Here is a 14,458-nt window from a genome sequence, read left to right on the forward strand (position 1 = left end):
AGACATACTGTAGAGAGACGCCCACAAATTATAGCAGCCAGAGAGTATGTGAGAGCGCAATGCAGGAATGCAATAAAGGGGGGATTACAACTTATAACACACAATTAAACACATATTTTAACACATATTTCCACAAAATGAAGCAAAAATTTTAAACACACGTACAATTTATGTTCAAGAGGAAGAAGAAACTCGTCTATATGAACTGTAACAGTTACTGACAAAGTCCCTGTCAAAGTCTGACAAAGTCCCATACATAATAGTCTCTGCTGCTCCTTTAACAGCAAACGGCTGGCGAATCCCGCGTTGCAGCGTAGGTTATTGTATCAAAAATGTATCAACCCTTTACTCCCCACAACCCAATCTCCATCTGTCAGTGATCGTCATCTATTTGCGTCATGATCAGTCCCGTGATCCCCCGCGCTCCACTAGTGTCTGAAGGGAAAGCGCGTTCACATTTTACCAGACCTGGAACTACATATTTGGTGATGTACTGCATCGACGTCGACACATTCAAACAAAAGATCCGAACCCAACTCGATTCATTTATTCGACTCTGAGTCGACTATTTAGTTAAAGAATCAATAGTTTTAAACGTGGTGCACTTTCAGATATAAACCTCAGCTGGATGTTTTCATTCACTTGTGTTACACACTGCATAGAAGATAATTTTCAAAAACCCATAATAGGGGCTCTTTGAAAGTTTTAGTTCAGCTTACTTGATAATTTTAAGGCAGTCGGTTTCCAAATATTTTCCTAGTAATGTGAACACTAATAAGAAGTTAACACAGCTAATTATTTTAAGTCAAAGTTACTGAAGATTATTTAATTAAAAGTTGTAAGTACAAAGTGTTTTAAGTTATGCTCACTTAAAATTAATACATTACTTTATTTTTCTAAGTAAGGTCAACTTATTACATTTTACAGTGTACATTTGTGAGAAAATACTTTTAAAATAATATAAATATTTATTCGATTTTATGAAAAGGTGTATTTTATATTTTCCTCCATCCATTGAATTTGATCTTTCTATTAGGAATTTAATTGATCATTTATTGCAGAAATATAATTGAAGTTTCAATTTCTTTTCAATAAAATAAAAGGAAAGAAAAGCAAAAATATGCCATAACCGTACTGCCTCCACATATTCTGATACATCTTACCTTCTGTACTAATAATACATTCTAAATTGATCCTTTAAATTACATACAATTCAATTATAAATATTTTCTTGCTTTGACAGTATTAAACCTTGACATTTTTTTAAAATACGAGTTGCAGTTCAATCTATTCCACTTCCTTCCATACTAACTTCAATACTGATCAAACGCTACACTTTTCAGAAATGTTTATGGCTAGCATGTTGCTTGTGAGAAATGATTTAATCTTCAATGGCCAGAGATGTAATTGAACCTTGACCAAAGCATAAACACAGCTTCAGGTTAAAGGGACAGGGTAACCTACAATCAAAGTCTAGTTCCTGACCTGGTGATGTGCGAACGCTGAGGTTGCGGCTGAAATCTTCTTTCAGAGCAGTCAGAACAGCAGCCATGTCTTCCTTCACCTCCTCCAGGCTGATAATATCCTCCACCAACGCTGCATTGATGTTCACTTTAGCTGTCTGCCCTTTTGCCTTTGCTAACAAATAAAAAAAGCAACAAAGAAGAAAGAAACATTAATGTCTTCTTCAAAAGAAAAGCTGGAGATAGAAATGAAAGACTGTGACCAGCATGCAGGCTGATTGTCTTAACAATTACAAATGAAAGCAGGATTTGGGCTTCATATGGGCTCAAAATCCACTTGAGTGAACCTAAACAAGCAGTGCTACAGAAAACAAAAACAACATCCACTCGAACCCCTATGCTGGATGGTCTTTGTTGTGGTTCTGTAAGGGATAAGTAGCTGTGGTGCTCCACTCACCTTTACTCTTCTTTGTGGCATAATGACGGGCATAATTCGGCAGAGCCACGGGACACTGGCTCACTTGAGGCAGAAAGGATACTCTTGAACTGGTCAGTCGTGAGGTCCTAAGAACTGATGGCAGAGATCTGTACAACACTGGCCGCAGGAGGTTCAGATGACTCAAGGCCATGTTTGTGATAACTAGACTAAAACAATGGAGAGGAGATGATTAAATGCAACAGTAGAAACTAACTTTAGTAAATATAGATTTAAGATACTTCATAAGAGCAAGTAGAAAACAAAAAAACTTTGGGGATTGGATGAAGTTCAATAATGCCACCAGGGGGCGCTTTTAAAATCTAGAAAAGACCCACGAAGAGAAGCACACCATCAGATCTGTTAGGTGAACTAAACTAAACTAAACTAATATAATAATAATAATAATAATAATAATAATAATAATAATAATAATAATAATAATAATAATAGAGAGAGAGAGATTCACTTGAAAGATATGAAACAGTGTTTTAATTAACTTTGGATCAATGATAAATCAAAATGTACAAGATAAATATAAAAAATAATATCTCAATCCATAAATTACTTGTTATAAAACCGAAAGTCACATGTATGTGCGTATATACAGTAATAATTGTTTTTATGTATATATTGAGTGAGTTAATGAAAAACAGATGCAATGCATAAATTGGTTTATTGTCTCATATAGTTGAAGTCAGAATTTTTAGCCCCCTTGTTTATTTTTTTCCGTTCTTTTTAACAGAGAGATTTTTTTTAGCACTTTTCTAAACATAATAGTTTTAATAACTCATTTCTAATAACTGATTTGTTTTATTTTTGTCATGATGACAGTAAATAATATTTGACAAAATATTTTTCAAGACATTTTTATACAGCTTAAAGTGACATTTAAAGGCTTAACTAGGTTAATTAGGTTAACTAGGCAGGTTAGGGTAATTAGGCAAATTATTGTATTTCGATGACTTGTTCTGTAGACTATTGAAAAAATATATAGCTTAAAGGGGCTAATAATTTTGACCTTAAAAGGGATTTTAAAAAATTTAAAACTGCTTTTATTCTAGTTGAAATAAAACAAATAAGACTTTCTCCAGAAGAAAAATTATTATCAGACATACTGTGAAAATTTCCTTGCTCTGTTCAACATCATTTGGGAAATATTTAAAAAAGAAAAGAAAATTTAAAGGGGGGCTAATAATTCTGACTTCAACTGTATACGTAAAAATATCCAAATGAGTCAAATAAAAAATGTATATATATTATTTTATTAACTGAATATATGGTCAAATAATATAGTCAAATGTTCTCCACAGTTTCCTTCAGTCCACCTCCCAATATCTACAATATTGTAATTCCTCGACAGACATGGATCAGGATATATATCTCGACAATGCTTCCTTCATTGTAAGTTTATACATGTATCCAGCATGTTTATAATCCACCAGGTGAAAACTGTCATTCTATAAGGAATAGCACAACTCTCCTCAAGCTGCTTGATTTGCTGTATCACTCATGTCCGTAGCACAAACAGTGCTCAGTTTAAATCTCAGGGTTAGAGCAGAGATCCTCAGTCCTGGTCCTGGAGGTCCACCAACACTGCACATTTGAGATGTCTCCTTAATCAAACACATCTGATTCAACTCATCGACTCATTAGTGGACACTCCAAGTCCTGTAGTTTGTGTTTTTAGAAGCATAAATCTTCAAATGGAGGTTGTTTATCTGCGTGGTGGACTGGAACAACAGTGCTCTTCTGCTATTTCATGCCATTTTGGCATTTATTAAGTTAAACAATGTGCATTTTTGATATTACAATTATGTTTTCACTGTAGGTAAAATGCTCATTTTTGATATCAGGAGTTAAATTTGTATTGATAAAAATGTTCACTCTTGATATCAACAATGATGTCATCGCTCGGCGGTTAAAAGCCAAAGGAAAATGAATGAATGAAATCATCACTCTCAGAAATTGGATTATCAGGATTTAAAATTGACAGAAAGTGATATCAGGAATGAAACTTTATCTCCTAAAAAATATATAATTCTTCATATCAACAACTTTTCACTACTTAAATGTCAACATAGGATGCCATTCAAATTGATTGTTGATTTTAAAGGGCACTTAGGTTACCCCCTTTTTTCAGATTTAATATGAGTCTTTTGTGTCTCCAGAATGTGTCTGTAATATTTCGGCTCAAAACACCCATCAGGTTTTTCATTATACCTTTTATAAGATTCTATTTTATACATTTTTGCACCAGGAGGTGGTTTTGTTGTACTGCGCCTTTAAGGCTAGTCCTCCCCGTTTGCCGTTTCTACGTGCCTTTCTGCGTGCCTTAATCTCCTCCCTCGGCTGCGTCAGACAACAGACAGACATACGGAAAGCAGATCTCACGTAGCGTTTGTGCGTTACAAAGTTCACGGGTACACACACAGATACACACACAGCGCAGCAGACACACACACACACAATCAGAGCGCACGTTTAGCTTTGCACTCTTTTTGCACGCAAATGTGACAGGATACAGGTTAATATCCACTGCTGTATGAATATCTGTTATGTTAATGTACAAAATAAACCAGATTTTTGACACGTGACTACCGGGACATGTTAATATGCGCAGCTGTCAATCAATTCGGTGGGTGGGGGGACCGCACTCCTATGTAAAGTTGCGGTCGATCTGAAAACCGCTCCAATTGGTCCACTGTTTTTATGTTGTTAAATCAAGAAAAAAAAGAACTGGGTGTGCTTATATCACCCCAATATGACGGTCTATACACCATACATGCACATATGTCTGTCCAAACAGCTTTAAAAGTAGATTTTTTACCATAGGTGCCCTTTAATAACTTAGATATCAATAATGGTTGTTACGAATCCAGCTTAATAATAAACGGATTGCAAATTGTAAAAAATGAAAGCAATTTTTACTAGTGAGAAAGTCATTTTAGATTTGGGAAATTACTCTCCTTGGTGATGAATTATTTATCAAATGTTATTAGTTAATATTCATTTGAAATGTATCTTCAGATAAAAAAATGACAAATGTAACATGTTAAAATACATTTACAGTTACAGTTAACTACTGATATTGTATAGCGTTGGCAAATGAAAAGAATTGCAAACGCGACTGAGCAAAGATAGGATTGTCATGCACATCTAGTCAGGGAAGCCCTGTTGTGTGATTAGTAGTAAATTTCCTACTAATGGAGGGCACTCTCACATAAAAAAGCCAAAGAGCCATGAAGAAAAAACCTAGGAAATATTGTTGCATTATAAACAGAAGATTTAACTACTTTCACTGACTACTTTTACATGGACATCAGCAATCGAATAATTTGCCTTAATCTGAATAAGACAATAATATGATTAAGGTGTTTACATGAGTTGATTGTTGAATGTTCCTTTCATGATCCCTTTTTACATGTTACAGCACATAATTCGATTAACGTCATTGCATCACCACGCTATCCACATTTTCTTCGGAGTTTCATGTCATTTTGAGTGTTTCATTTTCAATTTGTTGACTTTAACTGCAGTTTGGCACTTTCACTTTCATTCAGGAACATTTCATGCATGCCCCCCGTGACAAACGAGATTTATGATGTGAATATGAACTGCTGGAAGAGTGTTGTTTTAATGGAATGTGATACCACGTGCCGTATGGAAAAAAACACTCTGTATTTCGCAATGAAGTTGTCTGTGGTCCTTCACTGACTCGGTGGGTGCAGAGAATAGTGTCAAACAGCCGTGTGTGTATACACTATTCTGTGACAAAACATGGCAAAAATCCTACACAACTACTAATACTTTGATTTAGGCATTTATATTTCTGTACTGCACTTCAATAATGCGATTAAAATTGGCATACTCCATACCTTAATTTCCTTAAGGTATGGAGTACCTCCATACCTTAATTAACCTTAAATTTCTGTTTAATTTGATTAGGACCTTAGTCAGATTAACGTAATCAAAAATCGCTGTTTACATTCTTAATCAGAGTATTGTCTTAATCATATTAAAATCGGATTATTGGTATCCATGTAAATGTACTCACTGATTCACTGTGACTAATAATCACATGACTGTGGATTAATTTCAGAGAATGATTTATTTCAAACACTAGACTGAAGTTATGAAGGGAGTTTGGAGTAAAAAAAGTTCTACCAAGTATTTTCACATGCAGCATTTTCTACACAGTTATAGTTCATTGAGAAGCTCATTATCACCTGATTTAGATTTTGAATGTGATTTTGTCTAGCTTGTCAATGACCTACAGTGTTATATATAGTCGCTGTGACAGCATGTGCTGGAGATTTACTACTTATTTTGGTTTATTTATTAGGGACAATACAATTTTAAGCAGCTGATGCTTTACAAGCTTCTAGCCACTGTTCCCTGGTTAGGCTTTTTATACACTAAAACAGTACAAATATCTTATAATATACATATAAGGGGTGCACGATATTGGAAAAATTTAACATAGCAAACATTTTTTTATTCTGCAATATATATTGCGATATGATTTTCACTAGATGTGTTGAATAACTACTTTAGAATTTATGATTTTAGATTGATTGGGATGATTCTGTAGGAGAGTCTATAAGCATAAAATATAAGAAACGATCTACAAGCATAGATAAATTCAATAAAGAAAAAGATACTGATTAAATAAATAGCATTTTGTTGTTTTCCAAGGAGTCAAACTGTATCCAAGTATACAGTAAGTTACAAATAGTACAGTTTCTTATGCCTGAATACTCTTAAAACACTTGTGAAATGATATAATTCAGAAATGATATATTGTAATTACAATCCAGACACAACATTGCATATAATAGCGAATGATCGACTATTGCGAATAAAACGATATATTGTGCAGCCCTAATACATATAAATTACTTTAACAGACTTTACTGACAAAATGTGCAGGAAAGTACATAATGCATATATTGATATCAAAAATACAAGTACAAAGCTGATATGTGAAAATGCTATTTCAACTACCAAGAAATCAATTCTTGCTCGCAAATTCAAAATCTCAAATTTTGTATCAGAATACGGTTGGGTGATGTCGACCAATTTGGCATCGTACGATGTCTAATGTGAAACATCACAATGGACGATGGCATTGTCATCGGTGGTGAATTAATTATTTATGAATAATTAATTAAATCATAACTAATTAATTATTTGTAACCTGACCCGATCTTTGTTTTACCCATAACCAAATCATAAATCAATAAAGATAAGTCACACACAAATTACCACCTGTCGATCCCTTTTTCCGCAGGACTCTGGCCTGAATAGGCAGAGGGATCTGTGTCGTTATAATGGCGTCAACAAACTTGGTTGGTAAAAAAGGTGGACAACCAACAGGAACCAACCAACAGTAGCTGAGGTTTTCACTAAAATTACTAAGTACAAGCGTGAAAGCAAAAGATTGAAGCACTGTATTGACGCTGTGCCACGTTACCTGATAGATTCAAAAGACCAAAAATTCATTCGATAGAGACAAGATAAATTAAATATCACCTTTAACAACTATAGTGAGACACGATCCAACAGTACATCCTTGATGACCTGTCTGATATGCACTGCTCTCTGGGGTTTTGTGCTCAAAGCACACACTGACTGCTGGAGCTCAGACGCGTGGGTATGCTGCAGCCCATGGCAGAGTGTGTGTGTGTGTTTGTGTGTGGTCACATGGTGTGCGTTTTCAGCGGTTTAGTGTGGAAGGAGGACTTTTCAGAAATGCTAGATGAAACGCCAGTGTGGACGTGGACCGTTTTTGTTCTAAAATGCAATTTTAAAATTAAGACGTATTAGTGTAAACGGGGCCTAAGTGTGTATTTTTTGCGAGCGGATTGCTGCTAGGATTGCGATTGCCAGCTCAGCATTGTGATGTCTATTGGCCATCGGCGATGGACGATGGCATCGTATATCGACCCAACCCTATATCAGAATTTCCAAATTTTTAATTTCTGTACATGATGATGTCATTAGTGAAACAAAAAAAAAATCTGCATTTTCACTATTAAAAATGTAATCCCGAATATCAAAAATTGTTACTAAATAAATAAATTCCTCATATCAGGAATTAGCATTTGAGCTAACTGAATTAAACATTGATATCAAGAACACATATTCTCTGAATGAATAAAAGTGAAAAACAGCTTGCTACAGTTCTGCAGGTGCTCTGCAATAGGTTTGCTCACGGCTTGCTTGCACCTCTGTCATTGCTTCTTTGTTATGTCTAGCGTGAGGTTTCCTTCTAGTCAAAATACAGCCTGGCTTCTGCTTTTTCCAAAGGACAGCGACTGAAACAAGTTTGGCCGTGTGTTTTTACAGTTGCTGTGATGAAGATAACTCAATGGCACGGGTCTAAAACATGCTCGAGCCGCGATTTTTATCGGCCGTTGATGATGCATGTTGCAGGTTCAATGGGAGTCGCAGCTGCTATGGTTAAGCGCAGATCAAAAAATGAAAAGCGTGACTCTTCTTGTCATCCATAGGACATTGGAGTTGTCTGACACGGGTGGTTTGGCCCACGGGGTGTGGATGGAGAACAGGTGATGGTGGTTTTTAGAAGAGACGTCAAGCAGAAAAACAGTTGCACAGGTGGTCTGTGGGTTACAGTGCGCCGCCATTTGATTTTTACCGGTAGGAATGAAAACGTTTGGAAAACCCTCATTGCGTGAGCTCACCTCAAGAAAAGTTTACAGTGTAAACTCTTAAAAGTCCTTACTGTAAAAACTGAAACAGTGTTGCATATCGGTTTGTTTACGAAAACGTAAACCAGTGGTTGGACTTTGTGATGTATAGGCCACTGCTTTTTCAAGGCTTTTTAATTAAAGGCATAACTCACCAAGAGTAATATCATGTCATTATTGGAAAACCTTGAAATGCAGTTGCAAGATTTTGGCATCAAGCCTAGTGATATTGATGTTTCTAGACATGAATAAAACTTCAGAGATATAATGGAAATGATTTTATCTACACTTGCTGGCCAGTTTATTAGGCACATCTGTTTAACAGCTTATTAACTAAATATCTAATCAGCCAATCACACGGCAACAGCTAGATAAGATGGTCTGCTGAAATGAGGAAGGTCAATTAAATGTATAGTTCACCCAAAAATGTAAATTCTTTCATTTTTACTCACCCTCATGTTGTTTCAAACTTGTTCAGAACACAAATTTAGATATCTTTGCTGAAATCCGAGCGCTCTCTGACCCTCCATAAACAGCAAGGGTCATGAATGGGGAGCAAAGGTCTAGCAGAGATGTTACTCTCTAGCTATGCTTCCATCTAAATATGCAAATTAGACTTTAGATTAGAAAAAACAGGAATCTTGTATAAAACATTTGCGAATAAAGCTGGTTTCCATACAATGATTCAGAGAACACAGTCGCCACTTTCTGATAAACTGGTGCCAAATATCAAAAGGAAAAGTGCAATTTGGTGAGATGAGGCCTTTTTTCTTATATAAAAAATGACTTGCACCTCAAAAGATGTGAAGTAGGGTTGGGTCAGTAGACAATGCCATTGTCCACGTCTGAGCTCCAGGCAGCCAGTGGGTGCTTTGAGCACAAAACCCTAAAGAGCAGTGCATATCAGACAGTTTATCAAGGATGTACCGCTGGATTGTGTCTTACTATAGTTGTTAAAGGTAATATTTAATTAATCTTATCTCTATCCAATGACTCTTCTGTCTTTTAAATCTATCGGGTAACGTGTCACAGCGTCAATACAGTGCTTCAATCTTTCGCTTTCACACTTGTACTTAGTCATTTTAGCGAAAACCTCAGCTACTGTTGGTTGGTTTCTGTTGGTTGTGCACCTTTTTTACCAACCAAGTTTGTCGACGACATTATAACGACACAGATCACTCTGCCTATTCATGCCAGAGTCTTGCAGAAAAAGTGATTGACAGGTGGTCATTTGTGTGTAATGTATCTTTATTTATTTAGATATGATTTGGTTATGGGTAAAACAAAGACCATGCAGGTCATGTAGTTGAAACGGTAGGCGTTATGCATTAATTAATTATCCATAAATAATTAATTCACTGCTGCCTACGACGATGATGCCATCATTCATCGCGATGTTTTACAGTAGACATCATACAATGCCAAATTGGTCGACATCACCCCTAATGTAAAGAAAATGAAATGAACATGCAGTGGCTTTTGGAGGTGCTCTTTGAGATTGCAGATGTCCAAGACAGTTCTGGGAGATAATAATACCTAACCACTTTGTTGACGGACATTGGCTAAGGGATTTTAGAATGACCAAAACAACATTTCAGGTGTTGTGCAATGTGGTCGGTCTGCTGGTTTGTCCATTAAAAATTGTCAACTTACACGTGAATTTTTTTGATGTGTTACCATCATAGTTCATGCACATTTTTTTCTTATTGGATAAAAGGTTTATCCTTGTCAGTTCTTTTCAAACTTTGTGCATCTTGGTTATTCCATTAAGCATTTATTATGTGATAGTCCAAAATGCGCATACAAATAGGTGGATGGAAACTTACCTAATGAAAGGCTACACTTTCTCCAAACTCACATCATAAAATTTGCAAGACAATTGCAGCTTTGCTCCTTTGTGTTTGCAATTTCATTTTGATTAATCACCCAGCCCTAATCCAGGTCTGTCTGAGGTGCACAGTGTTCTTAAGAGTCTGGAATAACATGAGGGTGAGTAATTAATAATAGAAATTTCATTTTTTGAGTGAACTATCCCTTTAAGTAACTTTAAATGTGGAATGAGTGTTGGTGCAAGACAGGCTTGTCTGAGAATTTAAGAAACTACTGATACTGAGTTTTTCACACACAGTTATCTCTTGGGTTTACTGAGAATGATCAGAAAAAGAGAAAATATTTTGTGAGTTGCAGTCTCCATGGAAAATGCTTTGGCAGTGCCACTGGTCTGAGGTGAATTCTTGGTTTAAGCTGACAAAAAGACCAAAAAAAAAATAAAAAAAAAAATCACACACAACACTGAACACACAACACACCAAACCTTGAAGCAGATGAGCTACAACAGCAGAAGAAGACCACACCAGTGATACCCTGTCTGCTAATACTGCAAACTGAGGTTAAAATTCAGGTTAAAATTTCAGGTTAAAAAACTGGCCTATGACTAAGACTAAAAAAGGTTGCCTGGTCTAATGAGTTTTGTTTACTGCTGCAACATTCCAGCAGAAAAAAAATTGTCATGTCATAAGGCTCAATTCATCCCAAAACAAAAAAATATATAACACTGAGTTCATTACACTCAAATAACCTCCACAGTGACCAGATTTTATACCAATAGAGCAGCTTGGGATGTCACATACTGTAAATAATTTATCAAAGAATAAGATTGTCAATGTTTTTTTGTGTATTTGATCCTTGATAGTTTTTAAAATAAGCCTGAATCAGTTTTACTGGACTTGTTTGATTATTTATGTTTTAAAATTGTGAATAACGCTTAACAAATTTACAAATATGTAAGATAGAAACTTATAATATCAAACTGATGATTTGACCGTTTCTGGATTACCAATAATCACATCTAGTGGTGCAGTTATCTGTAATATATATAATAAATATACATATAAATATACACACACACATATATATATATACACACACATATACATACATACATACATACATATACATATATATATACATACATACAACAGTTCTGTCTGGTTCTGGAATCTGATTGGCTGATAGCCGTGCGATATTCTGCCGGAAACAGCACTCGTAACACCTCTTCACTCTTCACTTTTGTGTATTACTCCACCAACATACAGCAACAAGCAGAGGACACTCTACAGTTTCAAAATCACCCAGGTGATACAGTACTCAAATATTTCTGCTATTAGGCAACATAGAGTACTTTTGAGGCTTTTTTTAGTCAATAATGTAGTTGTTTAGATTGCAGCGATGCAGTTTCTTTATAAGGATAGTGCCTATTTTTAAGTATTTATTATTTATGAAAGACAGTGCGTCGGTGGCCATTAGCTTGCCATACTGAGCAGACCAAAGACAGTTGATGTTGTCGATCCACAAGATAACAGCAGGGACACATAATAAGCCCTTAGAAGATTAAAACAGCGTAATTTTTAACTACAGCTGATCAAATCATTATTAAAATGGTAAGTGATGTTCTACGTCAAGCTCTCTCATTTGTATGTTGTAGTGCTGTATTTATACCATATGATTGTATTGTATTGAGGGTGAGATGGGACTTGCATATCAGGAATGTGTGTTGTGTTGGCAGAAAGAAAGAAGAAATACCAGCGTGTGTTATTCCTTATCGCAAACACAAGCGTAATCTAGAAGTGATTGCGCTGCTTTTTTCTGGGTTCATTTTTGTGATATCCCGATTGCAACAGAGAAATGCTGTTGTCTGTAATAGACTGTAAGACTGTAAGGAGATATCTCTGTCGACGGATGGCATTTCATGTCACGTTCAGCCTTATAATCTTAAAATGTCAGCAAAATCAACTGTTTTGTCATCACTTTAGACATTATGCTACACTCTCAGAAATAAAGGCACGCGAGCTGTCTCTGGGGTGGTACCTATTTAAAAGGTACAATTCTGTACCTAAAAGGTCCATATTAATACCTCATGGGTACATATTAGTACCTAAAAGTACAAAAGTGTTCCTCTTAAATTTTATAGGTACTAATATTTACTTTTGAGGTACCAATATGGACCCTTCAAGTACAAATGTGTACCTTTTAAAAAGGTACCACCCCAGTGACAACTCATGTACCTTTATTTCTGAGAGTGCAGAGAATCATTCAAATACTAGCTCTAAAGTGACGTTGGTGAATTAGTAACGGTTTCTGCTGTTTTGACGTCAGCTGCAGATGTGAATGAATGGTGGAAGAAAGTAGTGCCTAATACAAAATGGTTTTTAGACTTTCTGTGTTTGATTTTCTTTTTTATATACACAATTATGTGTAAGCAATGCGATATGGCTGTATATCAGCACTGGTGAGACACTAAGGCATGCCTCCCACCAGTGCTAATATACAGCCATATCGCACAGTAAAAATTCAAAACATAAATTCACAGAGAAAGTATATGTTAACTTTATGTGAAACATCTGTTTATACTTTCCAAAACAACTAACCACAGTTATAGGAGCAGAAAAATATCAATCAGTAAATTTTTATTTTATTTTATAATTTATGAGGAGAATAAACATGCGTTATGGATGTAACCAAAAAAGTATGCGAGTTTGCGGTATACAACACACTTTGTAAAAATTCTGTGAATTAAACTGCACAACTTAAAAGAAATAATGCTCATCAAAAGGATAAGAGTTGGTTCACTATCAAAACGAAAATGATTGATTCTATTTTAATTGACATTTTTGCATTTATGAGGAAAAGGCTTGGTTATGTATGTGACGTCTCTGCGACTCTGTGACAGATGTGAAATTGCCACTTGTGTGACTTTGGTAAATCAAATATAATAGTTTGAAAACATTGACAGACATTTTAAGTATTTTAAAGTACTGTAAAATATTTGCTTATGCTAAAAATGTAGAAACAGTTTCGTTATTTGGTGAAAACTTCTTTTTCATGACAAGGTTGACATTTGCATGGAATTGCTCATATATTCCCAATCACTCATTACTTTATGAAACTGGTTGAAAATGTACAATTTTCTAGTGTTCCATAATTTTTTATCTTTAAATTATTAGCTTTAAAAATATCTTAAATTATCTTTTCAAAATGATGTTAAATCACTTTAAATTACCATGTAACATACTGTGCCTGTTATAAGATTAGCTAATGCATACCCTGTGGAATCAGGTAATTAATCTCAAGGCAATTAAATTAATTTTTTTAAGTTTATGATCCATCATAAGCAATAAAAGAGAATTAAATAACTGAAGAGTCTGTTTGTAAGTCTTATTTATCTTGTAATTCAACATTACAGAACATGATGATCCATGACATTCTTAATGAATATCAAATTCTCAAACTGAAACAAAAACACTTTTCCATTAATTTTTCCATTAGCATTTCCATTAATTTATGCATGGTGTTATTTAAAACTATGGTTCCAAACATTACTCTTAAAACATTAGAATTTGACATTTCAATATTTTTACAACAAAAACAAAGCTATGATTTCAGCTCAAGTATGCTTTTCTACACTGAAGTACAAGACAAATGTACTCCAATCAGCTGTCAACTAACGAAGACCAATGTAAAATCTAGGCTACATCATGAGCAAATACTGACGCCAAAACCACACATAGCTACACAAACAGACAGAACGTGTACAAATATATTCATATACTATAATCATACAATTAATTCACAAGTAATATAAATTAATATATGTAATTCATACATACCACTCTCATGCAGGAAAATGTATCTTAGCAAGCATGCCCAGCATTACAGTCCCTCTTTGACAACATGGGCAGCTCAAGGGCACATGTCATTACGTTCAGTGTTTTGCGTCATCGGATTATGTGGTTTACGTCACTCTCCTG

At 35.1% G+C, this 14,458-nt stretch overlaps 1 protein-coding gene across 1 annotated transcript in view; it reads right to left on the bottom strand.

The window, feature by feature from the left end:
* The window catches only part of mrrf (mitochondrial ribosome recycling factor), a 36,118-nt gene extending 21,711 nt beyond the window's left edge, over positions 1-14,407 (bottom strand). The window contains exons 1-3 of the mRNA XM_056467184.1: positions 14,318-14,407; positions 1,921-2,108; positions 1,486-1,638 (exon numbers count right to left, since the gene is read on the bottom strand). Of these exons, the coding sequence (XP_056323159.1) occupies positions 1,486-1,638; positions 1,921-2,092 (325 nt within the window). The 5' untranslated portion in view covers positions 2,093-2,108; positions 14,318-14,407. The remainder of the gene's footprint in view (positions 1-1,485; positions 1,639-1,920; positions 2,109-14,317) is intronic.
* Positions 14,408-14,458: the final 51 nt, after the last annotated feature.

This window comes from Danio aesculapii, chromosome 10, assembly GCF_903798145.1.
Source record: "Danio aesculapii chromosome 10, fDanAes4.1, whole genome shotgun sequence".
Lineage (NCBI taxonomy): Eukaryota > Metazoa > Chordata > Actinopteri > Cypriniformes > Danionidae > Danio > Danio aesculapii.